The 13,992-nt window shown below is 49.2% G+C and overlaps 1 protein-coding gene across 1 annotated transcript in view; it reads left to right on the forward strand.

The window, feature by feature from the left end:
• The window catches only part of Fat2 (FAT atypical cadherin 2), an 85,528-nt gene extending 71,536 nt beyond the window's left edge, over positions 1-13,992 (forward strand). The window contains exons 19-24 of the mRNA XM_028775944.1: positions 503-1,313; positions 2,848-2,993; positions 6,329-6,770; positions 7,009-7,162; positions 10,601-11,055; positions 12,086-13,992. Of these exons, the coding sequence (XP_028631777.1) occupies positions 503-1,313; positions 2,848-2,993; positions 6,329-6,770; positions 7,009-7,162; positions 10,601-11,055; positions 12,086-12,618 (2,541 nt within the window). The 3' untranslated portion in view covers positions 12,619-13,992. The remainder of the gene's footprint in view (positions 1-502; positions 1,314-2,847; positions 2,994-6,328; positions 6,771-7,008; positions 7,163-10,600; positions 11,056-12,085) is intronic.

The raw sequence follows: 13,992 nt of genomic DNA on the forward strand, positions 1-13,992 counted from the left end.
GATCATGTAGGAATAGAAGTCCCTGAGGAGCTCTTCCTCAGTGGGATAGCAGCCGTGGAGGGGTGTGAAGACTGCCCAGAGGTACCTGCCAATTGCCAGAGCCTAGGGCAGAGAGATGGGGTAGAGGGCTCAGAAGGGAAGAAGTCTAAAAGATTGGCCTGTGCTGGAGAGCTGGCTCAGGCAGAGTATGCAAGTACCCACAAGTAAGTGCATACAAGTGCATGCACACACGTGGAAGTTTCTTTGGAGGGATTTAGGAAGAGGAGCGGGGCTCATGAGGCTTGGGAAAATTTGTTGTTTTTCTGTTTCCATATTTTCTTCAAAACCTTAAGAAAATCTCCAGCACATCCCTGTGTGCTGGAGTTTATCTTTTTCCAAACATGACAGCATGCAACACCTGTCTCAGCAGGTGTAGAGAAGGAAGACTAGGCTGATGGGGACATTGGCCTCAGCTGGGCATAGAGATGCTTTTGGGTACCAATGCTGTTTGTCTTACCCTCAGGTGTCAGACAGTGGCCTCCCCCCCTTGTCATCTTCCACGTTGGTCAGAGTACACGTCACGGAGCAGAGCCGCTACCCCCCCTCCACACTCCCACTGGAAATCTTCATCACAAAGGGGAAGGAGGAATTTCAGGGTGGCATTATAGGTAAAATCCATGCCACCGACAGAGACCCCCAGGACACACTGACCTACAGCCTGGAGCAGGAGGGAAGCCTAGGCAGATACTTCACAGTGGGTGCATCCGATGGCAAGATTATTGCCTCTCAAGGACTGCCTCGTGGCCGATACCTGCTTAATGTCACAGTGAGTGATGGGACGTTCGCTACCACCACTGGGGTCCATGTCCACGTGTGGCACATGGGACAGGAGGCTCCACAGCAAGCTGTGTGGCTGGGCTTCTACCAGCTCACCCCCGAGGAGCTCGTGAGTGACCACTGGCGCAACCTGCAGAGATTCCTCAGCAATATCTTGGACATCAAACGAGCCAACATCCACTTGGCCAGCCTGCAGCCTGCAGAGGCCACGGCTGGGGTGGATGTGCTCCTGGTCTTTGAGGGGCATTCTGGAACTTCCTATGATCTCCAGGAGCTGGCATCTGTCATAGCTCATTCAGCCAAAGACATGGAACACTCGGTAGGAATTCAGATGAGGTCAGCTCTGCCTGTGGTACCATGCCAAGGGCCAAGCTGCCAGGATCAAACCTGCCAAGAGACGGTGTCCCTGGAGCCCAGGGTTGGGCCCTCTTACAGCACAGCCAGGCTCAGCATCCTAACACCACGACATCACCTGGGGAGAAACTGCTCCTGCAATGGTAAGAACTGGGGATGGATTGTTGGGTCCTGGTTATCTGCCTCCATGTAAACTCCCACCAAGGCTCATGGGCTATAATCAAACTAAATGCCGCAGATCACCATAACATGGGGAATGACTTCACAAAGTCTAGTCACGGGGCACTACTCAAGTTCTCTCTGCTTTCTGGAATTCTGAAAGTAGCAGTCAGTTACAATAGAAATAGTACTTAAAGGCACAGACTGGGGCATCAAGCTCCCAGGGTTTACTTCTTCGCCTTGCTGCTTTCCAGCCAGATGACTGGAGGGAATTCTTTGACCTCTTTACACCCATGGGCTTTGCTACTATAAGGATTGAGATTGACATTTAAGATACTCTTGGAAAAGAGGCTGACCAAAGCCTCCAGACATGTCAGCTCCTGATGCTCCTGCTGTTAGCTCCACAGCCTGCTGATATCAGCTCAAGAAGTAGATCCAACACAGGTTCAGATCTCAGCTCCATCATCTCCTAGTGGGTGGGTTCTGGGCATGTCCTTCGGTGGGTTCTGTAAAGTCCACTAAATTCCTGTTGCCTGTCTATAAAATAGAATAATAACAGCACCCCCCACAAGTTGGTTTGGGGAGTAAATTACATAGAAATATGATAGCATGTAGCCCATGGCTGGCCACAGTGAGCCCAAGATGATGCTAGCTGTCACCCACGTGGGAGCAGTTGGTGCTATAAAGAGCCTGCAGTGTACCAGGCTCCATGTGGGACATCAGTCCCTTCTGTGTTAAAGACAGGCATTGTTTTGCCTGAAGTTATATATACAGCCTCCAATGGGGGTCAGGCTAGTCAGGCACCAGTGTGCATGACTTTCAGAATCTTGCACTACTGATGATCCATATGGAGCCTGGCACACTGTTCAAAGACTGTTCTGGGAGTGATGCTAAAAGTTCTCATCGCAAAGCCATGGGTAAGTCCTTCCTTTGGCATTCTCGTGGTAGGTATTGAGGAAGGGAGCCTAAAGGTGGGCTTTACGACACTGGTCACATTCTGAGCCTTGACAGAACTTCCTGTTACACTAATATATTGAGTTTTGGAAAATATATTGAGGTGCTTGCATTTGGGGGTTCCGTGTACCTAAGCTGCCTCCCCTCTGTTTTCCTTTATTGCCCTTTCCCGCAGTCTCTTGCCCAGGTATCAGGAGCCTACAACACATGAATCAACTTTCTGGGTGTCCTATTTTTCAAAATATATGGGTAGGGCTAGATTTAAAAGCTTGACTTCCCACACCTGATTAGCTGACTTTTCTTTCTTCATGGTGGAAGCTCACTGTTCCTGACTCTCAGGCTGGGAGTGATTCTGTGGAACCTGTACCCAGGGGGAGGCATACAAGATGACAGCCCAGCTCTCTTTGTGGCTCTGGAAATGAAATCCACCCGATCCTAGTCTGGGCTCTTCATATATCAGATGTGGGAAGTGACCTATCTGCCACACAAAGGTTGAATAAGACAAAGTTTGTCTAAGGTATCTGTGACATCTCAAGGATAGTGACACCTCAGGTTCATTTGCAGGTACGACCTTGAGGTTCAGTGGTCAGAGCTACATGCGGTATAGGCCCCTAGACGCTCAGAACTGGCAGATCCATTTCTACCTGAAAACACTCCAGCCATGGGCCCTTCTAATGTTCACCAACGAAACCGCCTCTATTTCCTTGAAGGTAAGGTGACTCCCACCTGAGTGACCTCCATGGGCACCCCAGATTGGGGAGATGAGGGTACAGGGAGGATGTCTGAGCTAATTCCTGGCAAAGAATCTCCTCATGCTTTTCAAGGATGCTGAGTGTGACTGTCAATCAGAACAGACAGACACAGGACTTCTGCCAGGAGATACATGACCCAGGCCATAGAGGGGTGGGGCTGCCTGTTCTGTGGGATGAGAAATTCCTGGAAGATAGTGAGAGAGATGTGAGCCCACACAACCCTGGCACTGTCAGAATGTTTTGAGAGGAGAGTGGGGAGAGACAGTGTGTGTGTGTGTGTGTGTGTGTGTGCGTGTGCGTGTGCGTGTGTGTGTGTGTGTGTGTGTAGGAGGTTGCTTCTTCTGGGAGTACTCAGAGGACAAACCTGTGGAACCATGAGGAAAACAATCATTTATGCTCAGTCTCTCAGGGCTTCATACTATGCCCTATGGAGCTCTCATCTGCTGCCTTGTCGTGTCGCACCCACAGTCAGGAAGCAGAAAGACACAGATGCTGGTGCTTAACTCCCCTTCTACCCAGCCCAGGACCCCATGCCCACATTCAGGATGGTCCTCCTTCCTCAGTTAATCCTTTCTAGAATCTCCCTCACAGACACACTTGGATGTGTGTTTCCGTGGTCATTAGTTGCCAATGGAGAAAACACATCACAGGGAGGTAGCTGCACGGGCATGTTGGGAGTAATGGCCAGTTAGATGAACAACAGGAGACTGTTGGCATTCTTTTTGTTTTTAACTTTTTATTGGCTCTCCCACGCTCAACTGTTGGCATTAAACAATAGCCCAGCCTCCACATGGCTCCTGTGATGAAAACAAGGTGGACAGACCTCATAGCTGGGGTTAAAGTGTAATAGGATGGAGGAGGTGCACCAGTGAACGTCTCAGAGGCCCGTGTTTCCTTTCATCTGGGCAAAACAGAGGGTTTCAGAAGACCTGTAGCAAACACAATAGTCTGACTTATTGTCATCATGGTGCCTGGGTTGAGAATAGAGTTTAGAGGAACAGAGACAAAGAGATCCAGACAGGAGGGAGAGGCACCAATAACCCAGCTGAATGAGAGTGGCTTGTGGACATCAGGCTAATGACAGTTCACTGTGAAGAAAGTGTCAGCTTCGGGAAGAAGTTAGAAGCCAACAGCCTTTTCTGGTGCACAGAAGAGGGAGTAGAGAGAGCATGGGGGTGTGGTTTGGCCTGAGCCACTGGAAGGGTGGAGCTGCTGCTGAAAGACCTGGGTAGAAGAGGTTGGGGGTGGGTATTAGGAGCTCAGGTTAGACATGTGGGCTCGAAATGTCTATTTGGCACCCAGAAGGAGGTAGCAAAACCAGTCTAGTGTTGTGAGAGAGATCTGGGCTAGAGCTGGAGAGACATAGGGCCAACAGCATATGTATGTTACTGAAAGCCAGAAGGCTGCATGAGAACACCAGACAGCGTAGCTCAGAAACCAGGCTAAGACACTTAGAGCACAGTCCAATGAAAAGAGAAGACAGAAGACAGAGCGCCAACAAAGGGCATGACACGTGAGCTTTCAAATGGGTTTAGGAAAAAAAATACTTGGAGTATGGCGTCCAGGAAGACAAGTGCACTTGGATCAGAAAGAAGCTGGGGGTTGGGCTTAATGAGGGAGTGCTTGCCCAGTGTATGCAAGGCTCTGGGATCAATCTAAGAAAAGGGGGAAGAGGAAGGGGAAGAAGAAGAGGAAAGAGAGGAGGAAGAAGTGGGGGAATATGAGGAAGAGGAAGAAAAAGAGGGGGCAAAGAAAAGGAGAAGAAAAGGAAGAAGAGAAAATGGAGGAGAATGAGAAAGATGTGAAGAAAAAGGAGGAAGAGGAGGAGGAGAAAAAGGAAGGGGGAGGGATAGTGGGCAGAAGGAGGAGGGGACGGCCGGGATTAGCTGCTGAGAGTGGGGCAGACTGGGAAGATTTGTCATTTGACTCAGCAACACAGAGCACACTGAACACTGACACCAGTGTATTTTATCACAGGACCGATAGGTCTGTTCGGGGGACAAAGAAAAAAAATTATTCCAAGTTCAAGACAACTTCTTTTTTCTTTTTTAAGATTGGCGGCCTGAGTGTGTTTGTGGGGTGACTAAAATAATCCCGTAAGGAATGGTCATAATGTGACACAGCGGAGAGGAGTCTGGAGAATCTGGTGTTGGAGGAGGTGAAGGGGACATGGGTCAATAGAGGGACCAGCTTTAGCTGAGGAGGACGGTTGTGATTTCGGAACATCTGCAAGCACCTTTGGTGCCTCCAGCAGGGAGCAAGACCGTCAGCTGTGACTGAGGAGAGAAAAGCTGTGTTCAGTCACAACTGGTTGATCTGATGCTGGCAGCACCGGAGGCTCCTCTGCCATTGGGGTCATGGGATGGAGGATGGGCAGTGGATGAGGACATGGAAGATATCATTTCCTCCAACAATGTTCAAATTTTTCTAAAGAAACTGCCTTGCCCATAATAAACAGGAAAGTATTTGGTCCTGGGCACACCTAGTTTCTGTTGTCTTGTTTTTGTTTTTCAACACAACATCAACCTGATGCTTGCCAGCACAGGTGACTAAACCTGAATCAGAGACTTACATGTCAAGCACACTCCCACTGAGCTACACACCCCAGATGTACTTTTTCTGTTTTGCAGCAGGGTCTCGCTGTGTATCCCAGGTTGGCCTGGTGCTTTATAAGCATACCTATCTGTTGAGAGTAAAGAAAATTAGAATGTTCTAAGCCAGAGGTTTTCTAACATTTTAACTTCAGGGACTTACGATGTATGTGCACATGTGCAGAGGCCAGGGGCAGCGTTGGGTGTTGTTCCTCGGGTGTCCTCCACCTTGGTGTTTCTTGCTAGTCTGGAGCTGAACACTTAGGTTAGCTGATCCATGCACAGTCACTAATGATTTAAAACACAGGGTACCATCAGTAAGGTATCTTCAGGCCTCAGTTTCCTCATTGGTCAACTGGGGTCTTGATCATTCCGTGAAATATGGTGAGGACCAGATGGGATTTTGAGGACATTTGGATTCTTCAGAGACAATCTCTGAAGCATTTGAAAGTTCTTGGAAATAGGGATGTAGCTCAATTGGTAGTACACCCAAAGATGTAGGTTCAACCCCCAGCACCATGTAAATGAGACATGATGGTGGGAGCTGTAATTTCTAGCAAATTAGGAGGTAGAAGCAGGAGAATCAGGAGTTCAAGGCCATCCTTGGCTACATAGCAAAGGGTGGTGGGGGAGAACTGAAACCCCGCCACAGGACTACAGAACTTCTTGGTTTGCTGATAGATATCTGTGCTCTCTTTGCAGCTGGCCAATGGCTTCCCCCACCTGGAATACCGCTGTCCTGGTGGTTTCTATGGAAACCTCTCCTCCCATCATCCTGTGAATGATGGGCACTGGCATTCCATGCTGTTGGAGGAGAGGGACACTTCTGTTCATCTGTTGGTCGATATCACAGACAATATTTCCCTTGTCATCCCAGAGGAATGTCAGGGTCTGAGGACTGAGAGACACCTACTGCTGGGTGGCCTTGTCACCTCGAATCCTTCCTCAAATGTCTCCCTGGGCTTTGAAGGTTGCCTGGATGCTGTTGTGGTTAATGGTGAGAGGTTAGAACTGCTTGGCCATGGAAAGAAGATGGTGGGCCGGCTAGAGATGTGGGCCCTCAGCCAGTGCTGCTGGCCTGGCACTGCCTGCAGCCAGAACCCATGCCTCAATGGTGGGAGCTGTTCACCTGCCCTTGGATCAGGTATGGACTGGGAAGATAACCCCAATGTTTATCCCAAAGGCCCCTGATAGTGATCTATCCCTTGTGTTTCACTGTAGAGTTGACAGGATAGGGTCTCTCACCACAGCCCAGGGTAAACTTGGGCAAGCCACTAGTATCCAGCAGATAAATGATTCTTGAATTGCAGCACAAAGACACAGGTTTTACTGGGGCCCCCAACCACTAGCCAATTGCTTATCTACCTTCCTCTCTTTCCCAGGCTACCTGTGCAGGTGTCCTCCTCCATTCTCTGGCAGGAACTGTGAACTTGGAAGGGAGAATTGTACTTCTGTGCTCTGCCAAGAAGGTGGCACATGTGTCTCCTCCCCTGAAGGCACTTCCTGTAACTGTCCTCACCCTCACACAGGTGACAGGTAAGCCTAAAGAAGCCACATGCCATGGCTCCTTACACTGGAACGTTATGGGGTGATCTTTGCCCTCTTGCCTCTAGAGAGGCCAATGTGAGTTCAGAAGCCCAGCCTCTGGGTCTTTTCCTCCTATGACTTTCTTACATCAGGATATTGTGGGACAGAAGGCTTGTAGGAAAAGGTGGTTTCCCAAGCCCAATTCCCAACCATCTGAACCAGACCATAACAAGGGCCCAGGAAGCCACACAGCTCACCAACTTTTTAGGGACTGACATCTGCAAAGAATGACCCCACTTGCTTTGTACTATGTGTCCCAGAGACACTTGGGGAAACTGATTCCCCTGGGCCCTAGAATGGTTCTGTCTCAGACCCCACTGCAAAACTCTGAACCCTGTTCCCAGCCAGGTTAGGCCATGAAGGTTGTTAGGGAAAGAGACACATTCTAGAAACCTAGAAATAAGACACTTGGACAGGTATGTAGTGTTGGAGCCCCCAAGCTTAGGAACCTTTAAGCAGTCATAGGAGGGAATTAAGAATCGAAGAACTCAGGATCACCCAGAATGGGAGTTGATTTTATCTTAACAAGCTCCCAGGGGATTCCCTTGTAGTCAGCCTGGATATAATAACCATTGTCCACCAGGCATGGCGGCTCATGACTGCAGTCCCAGCACTTAGGAGGTGAAGCAAGAGAATCAGAAGGTCAAAGTCCAAGCTGGAGGGATAGCTAGTGGTTAAGGGTGACTGCTGTTCAATCATAAGTATGGGAGTTAAGATTCCAGCACTCGCCGGGCGGTGGTGGCGCACGCCTTTAATCCCAGCACTTGGGAGGCAGAGGCAGGCGGATTTCTGAGTTCAAGAGTTCGAGGCTAGCCTGGTCTACAGAGTGAGTTCCAGGACAGCCAGGGCTACACAGAGAAACCCTGTCTCGAAGAAAAAAAAAAAAAAGATTCCAGCACTCACATAACTGGCCATGTGCTCCATGAATGCCTGTGACCTCAACTTCAAGGGGATTGTATGTCTTGCTGGTTTCCAGCCCGGTCAAGAAAACAAAATCCCCAGGTTCAGAGAGAAACCCTGTTTCAAAAGAATAGGCAAAGAGTGATAAATGAAGATACTCACTACCCTTTTTTAGCTTCACCATGAGTGCACAGGCATGGACATATGCACATACAGGGGCCCATATACTCACATACTCACAGACACACACACACACACACACACACACACACACACACATCACACAATTAACACTGTAACATTTTACTGGGGCCAACATGGCCTGGTGATTTCTAGAATGTGTCTCCTTCCCTAACAACCCAAATACAAAATTATCTATGCATACATAATGAGTTCAAGGTCAACCTGGACTAAGATATACCACCTTTAAAAAGAAAAGAAAAGTCAATGGCATAGTCTTCCCACTGTTTTGGAGATGGGGAAACTGAGGCCCAGAGAGGGAAAGGGCTTCCCAAGTGATTCCTGGTGTTTCAATGACTCAAGTGCTCAGCAGCCTTCATTGCTATCCTGCTCCCTGCCTGTTCTGATGTAAAATGATATGCATCAGGGTCATTGGAGGGTACATGACAGCAGGCCAGGAAAGTGGCGTATGTGTTTTAAGAGAGGAACCTGGGGAACATAGCATTTTACACTGTAGAACAAGCCGCTTGTGGTGAAATTCTAAGCACTAAGAAATATTTTGGACTCAATTGGAGTGGGAGAAACTTTTCCCTCAATCCCTCCAAAAAAATCTCTCATTAGACATTTTCTAAGGGCTTCATACCAAGCAATGTCAAGTTGAAGATGGTCTGGGAAGTCACACAGTGTCTTAGATTATCTTCCTGTTGCCATGATAAAATACTCTGACTAAAGCAACTTAAGAGAAGAAGGATTTATTCTGACTCACAGTTCACAGGTACTGTCCATCATGGATGCCTAGGGGACAGGAGCTTGAAGCATCTAGCTGCATCCACAGTCAGGGAGCAGAGAGAGATGAATACACGCTGCTGCTCAGTTCCCTTTCTCTACTGGTACAGACCCATATCCTAGCAAGGGAATGGTGTTGCCCACAGTGGGCATGTCTTCCCACCTAAGTTAATGTAATCATAGTTATACCACACAGGCATGCCTACACAGCCATCCTTCTTCCGGATGCTTCAAGATTCTGCCAGGTTGACAATTAGTACTTCCTCCAAGCAGTAGAAGTGTGTAAAGCATCTAAGCTGTGCAGGGCCATTCTGGCTTCTTGAGGCCCAGTGAAGAGCAGCAGGTAGCATTCTATCTGATTTCTGTTCCTGTGCCTCAGCTGGCTTGGATCTCATAAATATACACTCTTCCTATGGGGACCGCCTGGTAGACCAGATGTCTCCACAGCAGTAGCATCTTACTTCATTAGTGGAGAGAATATCCTAGGCTTGGATGTCATTGATGGAAATGAACATTGGCAGGTTCCATGGTCACAAATGAGGCTGTTGCTGATTCCTGTGTTTGACCATGGGAAGATGGCTCGATTGGTAACAAGCTTTCCTGCCTTGCAAGCTTGAGGATCTGAGTTCAATCCCCAGAACCTATATAAAAACATCGGGTGTGGTGGTGCACATTTGTGACCCTGCTCTCAAGAGGCAGAGATAGGCCAAGTTCCTGGAGCTTCCTGGCCAACCAGCCTCACTTAGTTTGTCTCTCACCAACTAAGAGGGCCTGTTTCAAAGACAAGGTGGGTGGTGCCTATGGAATGACATCCAAGATGACCTCTGTCTACACACACACACACACATGCATACATAAGCACATGTGCCCATACACACATGTATACATGTACACATATTTGTGTATGTGGGGGTACTTGCACCCAATAACGTGAGGTATCCAGAGGAAGACGCCTAGTGTTCTGCTCTATTGCCTTCTGTCTTATTCTGTGAGACAGGGTCCCATAGCACTGGGGGCCAACAAGACCTGGTAAGCCTCCTGTCTGTTCCTTACAGTCTGGGGACAATACAGCTAAATTTTTGTGTGGATGCTAATGATTCAAGCTCAGTACCTAATGCTTGGACAGTAAGTTCCCTTATCCACTGAGCTATGTCCCCAGTCTCAGACTGCAAACACACACACACACAGACACACACACACACACACACACACACACGTGGGGGGGGATAGTGAAGTCACAGGATTGGGGGTGAGGCATCTATCCCATGGGGCTGGAAAAATAGCTCCATGGTTAAGAGCACTTGTTGCTCTTTCAGAAGACATGGGTTTGATTCCCAGCCCCTACATGGTGGCTCACGAATGGTCTGTAGGATATTATTCCCTCTTCTGGCCTCAGAGGGCATCAGACATACATATGGTGCATAGACATACCTGTAGACAAAATATTCATACATTAACCAAATAGTTTATTTTAAAGGAGGGACCTTCAAAAGTCCACTAAATACTTTTCAATCTCTGCAGGTGTGAGATGGAAGCAAGGGGTTGCTCTGGAGGACACTGTCTCATCACTCCTGAGATTAAGAGAGGGGACTGGGGACAGCAGGAGTTTCTGGTAATCATAGTAGCCTTACCTCTCGTCATCATTGCCACCGTGGGACTCCTCCTCTACTGTCGTCGCTGCAAGTCTCACAAGCCAGTGGCCATGGAGGACCCAGACCTCCTAGCCAGGAGTGTTGGTGTCGACACCCAAGCTTCGCCTGCCATTGAGCTGGACCCCCTTAACGCCGGCTCCTGCAACAACTTAAACCAACCGGAGCCCAGCAAGACCTCACTTCCAAATGAACTCGTCACCTTCGGAACTAGCTCTAAACAGCGGCCGATGGTGTGCAGTGTACCTCCCAGGCTCCCACCAATAGTCTCCTCCCACCCTGGCCATGAGCCCATCATCAAGAGAGCCTGGTCGGGCGAGGAGCTGGGTCAGTATAACCAGAAGTCCTGTGGCTCAGGGATGGATGGAAGTGGGTGGAAGCCTGAAATATTCCATTGGTATGCATATTGGTATACAATGGAACAGTCATGGATCAAACCAATCTCTGGGTATGGGACATGAAGGGATGCATTCCAGGTCACAGTGCATAGATGACTGAAGAAGCTGCTAAGTCTCCTGACTTAGAGTTTGCAGCTCATCATGTCTGTTCCATGACCCAGTCCCTCTAAACTCCAGGTCACACCATAGGACTGATTAATGTTCATCTCATGAAACGTAGACTTGATGGTTTTGAGTGGACTTGGGAATGAAGTGGGGGGTGTTTGCACCTTTGTGCTGTTCTGGAAGTGGAAAAGGTTCTGGCAGTCCAATTTGGAAGTGAGACTGGCTGGCCTAGAATAGGAAACTATAGCCCCTTTCATCACTGCCTCAGAAGGAGGTAGATTTGTAAAGTGCTTTCTCTTTTTTCTGGTATGTTCTCTAGTAGTTACAACAGATATGTCACTGAGGCCATAAAGATGAAATGAGTTGTTCTAAATCTCAACTTGTCGTTGGCAGAGACGGGTGTGGGATAAGGGGACTCCTTCCAAGCCTCTTCTTATCCCATCACCCCCTATGACAGGACCATGCCATCACCAAGTCCACAGTGTGCATCCATTTCCTTGAGTTCTGAGATTAAACTTTCCAGCAGGTCTTGGGAAGAACTGCAGCTGTATAATGGAAGTATGGACGGTAGAGAATTGTCCATGGTTCTCCCTAGACCTCCCTTCTCACTGACACAGGTTGGCAGTAGAGATTTGCAAGATAGGCTGGCATTGAGTTTAACCTCAGGCTTCAGTTTGCCTTCACTGGACGGTAGATCCATCCCAGCTTCCAGAGACAACATGTACAGATAGGTCACTGCCCACCAGCTCCCTGAGCCGTCCCTACCAAATGTCAATCACTGATAGCCCCTGTACAGCTTGCTAGAATGCACCATGGAAACACAGACCTCACCAAATCTTACTGTTCTCTTTCAGTATACCCAAGTGGAGCTGCAGTCTGGCCTCCAACGTACTCCCGGAAGGAGCATTGGGAGTACCCACATCCTGAAGCAATGCAGGGACCTCTGCCACCCTCTCCTCGACGCCATGTTGGTCCCGCTGTGATGCCAGATCCTTCTGGACTCTATGGGGGTTTCCCTTTCCCCCTGGAACTGGAAAACAAGCGGGCACCCCTCCCACCCCGTTACAGCAACCAGAACCTGGAAGACCTGATGCCTCCACGGCCTCCCAGCCCCCGGGAACATCTGCTTGCCCCCTGTCTCAATGAGTATACAGCTATCAGCTACTACCATTCACAGTTCCGCCAAGGAGGCGGTGGGCCCTGCCTGGCAGAGGGGGGTTATAAGGGGGTGAGCATGCGCCTCAGCAGAGCTGGGCCCTCCTATGCTGATTGTGAGGTGAATGGTGGGCCTGCCACAGGGCGGAGCCAACCTCGAGCTCCTCCCAACTACGAGGGTTCAGATATGGTAGAGAGTGACTATGGAAGTTGCGAGGAAGTCATGTTCTAGCTTCCTGCTCTCAGAGGAAAGCATGGGGAAGCCCCGGCCCCACACTGTCTTCCAGTGTCATGGGAAGTAAGTTGGGTATCACTGGGAGAAAAAGGGAAGTCACCACATCCCCATCTCTTAAAATATGCTCTCCAGGTTCCCAGCTTGTCCTTGAGGGTGGAAGGAAGCTGAAGGTAGAGCTGTAAAAATGGCAGTAGGGCCCCAGGGAAGAGGAGATGCCCAGACAGGTGCATGCTGGGGTGAGAACTAGGAAGGTAATCCTTCAGATCCGCCAGCTCCCAGTCCCAGCACAAGAAAGAGATCCAACCAACAACTCAGCAGGTTTGGGCTACATTCATATAGCTTCTCACAGGCCCATCACGGGGCAGGCAAGTTTGTGCCCAATAGGCAACCATGCATCCATCTACTGTGGAGGAGAGACCGGGGCCTTCTGAGATCCATGCAGTGGTCTTCTAAGGGGCTGAAGGGTAAGCAGCCTGAAAGCAGGTACTACAAATCACCAGAGTATCTGTTCTGTGTATGCATCTGGGACGTCTATGCCAAGTGTCTCCTGTCAGCACCATTCTGGGCACTGGGAGCAAGAACATTCTTGGAAGTTGAATCCCTTGGACTTCCATCTTCTGGAAGTTTTGTTCTTGAAGCTTCAGGACTTGTTCCACCTCTGCCGGTGGGATCCTGCCTGGAACCTCTGCACTGAAGAATCCCGATCTCATGGAATGCTCAGTTTATTGTCCCAAACTTCCCAGGCACTTTTGGCCAAGAACAAGAAGGAAGTAGTTCATTTGAAAACTAATTAGGCACTTTTCAACCTTGCTGTCTGGATGTGTTTTCCCAAGAGGGTTTCTTCTTGTTTAGACACAAGGAATTCAACTGCCATCCAGGACCAGGTGGAGGTGGAGAGCCAGCCAGTGGACCCAGGCCAGACACCCTGCCTTCTCCCTCCCCTTCACCACAGACGCCTGCCAATCAAGTGTTACCCACACTGACTCAGCCCTGTGCATGGAGGGTCAGTGTGGGCACATGTCTGCACATGTGGGCACCCATGAACTGTGTGTATGCACACATGTGTAGAACGTTATGTAGCTGGGAGTGGCAGAGACTGGAAGCCAGGGAGGCCTGTAGTGGACTGAGCACTCTGTCCTCTGCCTGCCCCTCTCTGGTCCACTGCCTTTTCACGCGTGAAGTTTTGGAGTTAGAAGTCAAGAGGAAGAGCCACAGAGACGCCCATCCACAGAGCTGTTGAGAGAGACTGCTGTGTGGGAGGGCACATTTGCTGGTCCTGTGGCCGTGTGTGATTGGGTGCGTAATTGATTGCACAAGCGGCTTTGATGGTCATTTGATTTTTTTTTAACAATAAATAACTTTTTTACTGTT

Source organism: Grammomys surdaster, unplaced genomic scaffold, assembly GCF_004785775.1.
Source record: "Grammomys surdaster isolate TR1022 unplaced genomic scaffold, NIH_TR_1.0 262, whole genome shotgun sequence".
NCBI lineage: Eukaryota > Metazoa > Chordata > Mammalia > Rodentia > Muridae > Grammomys > Grammomys surdaster.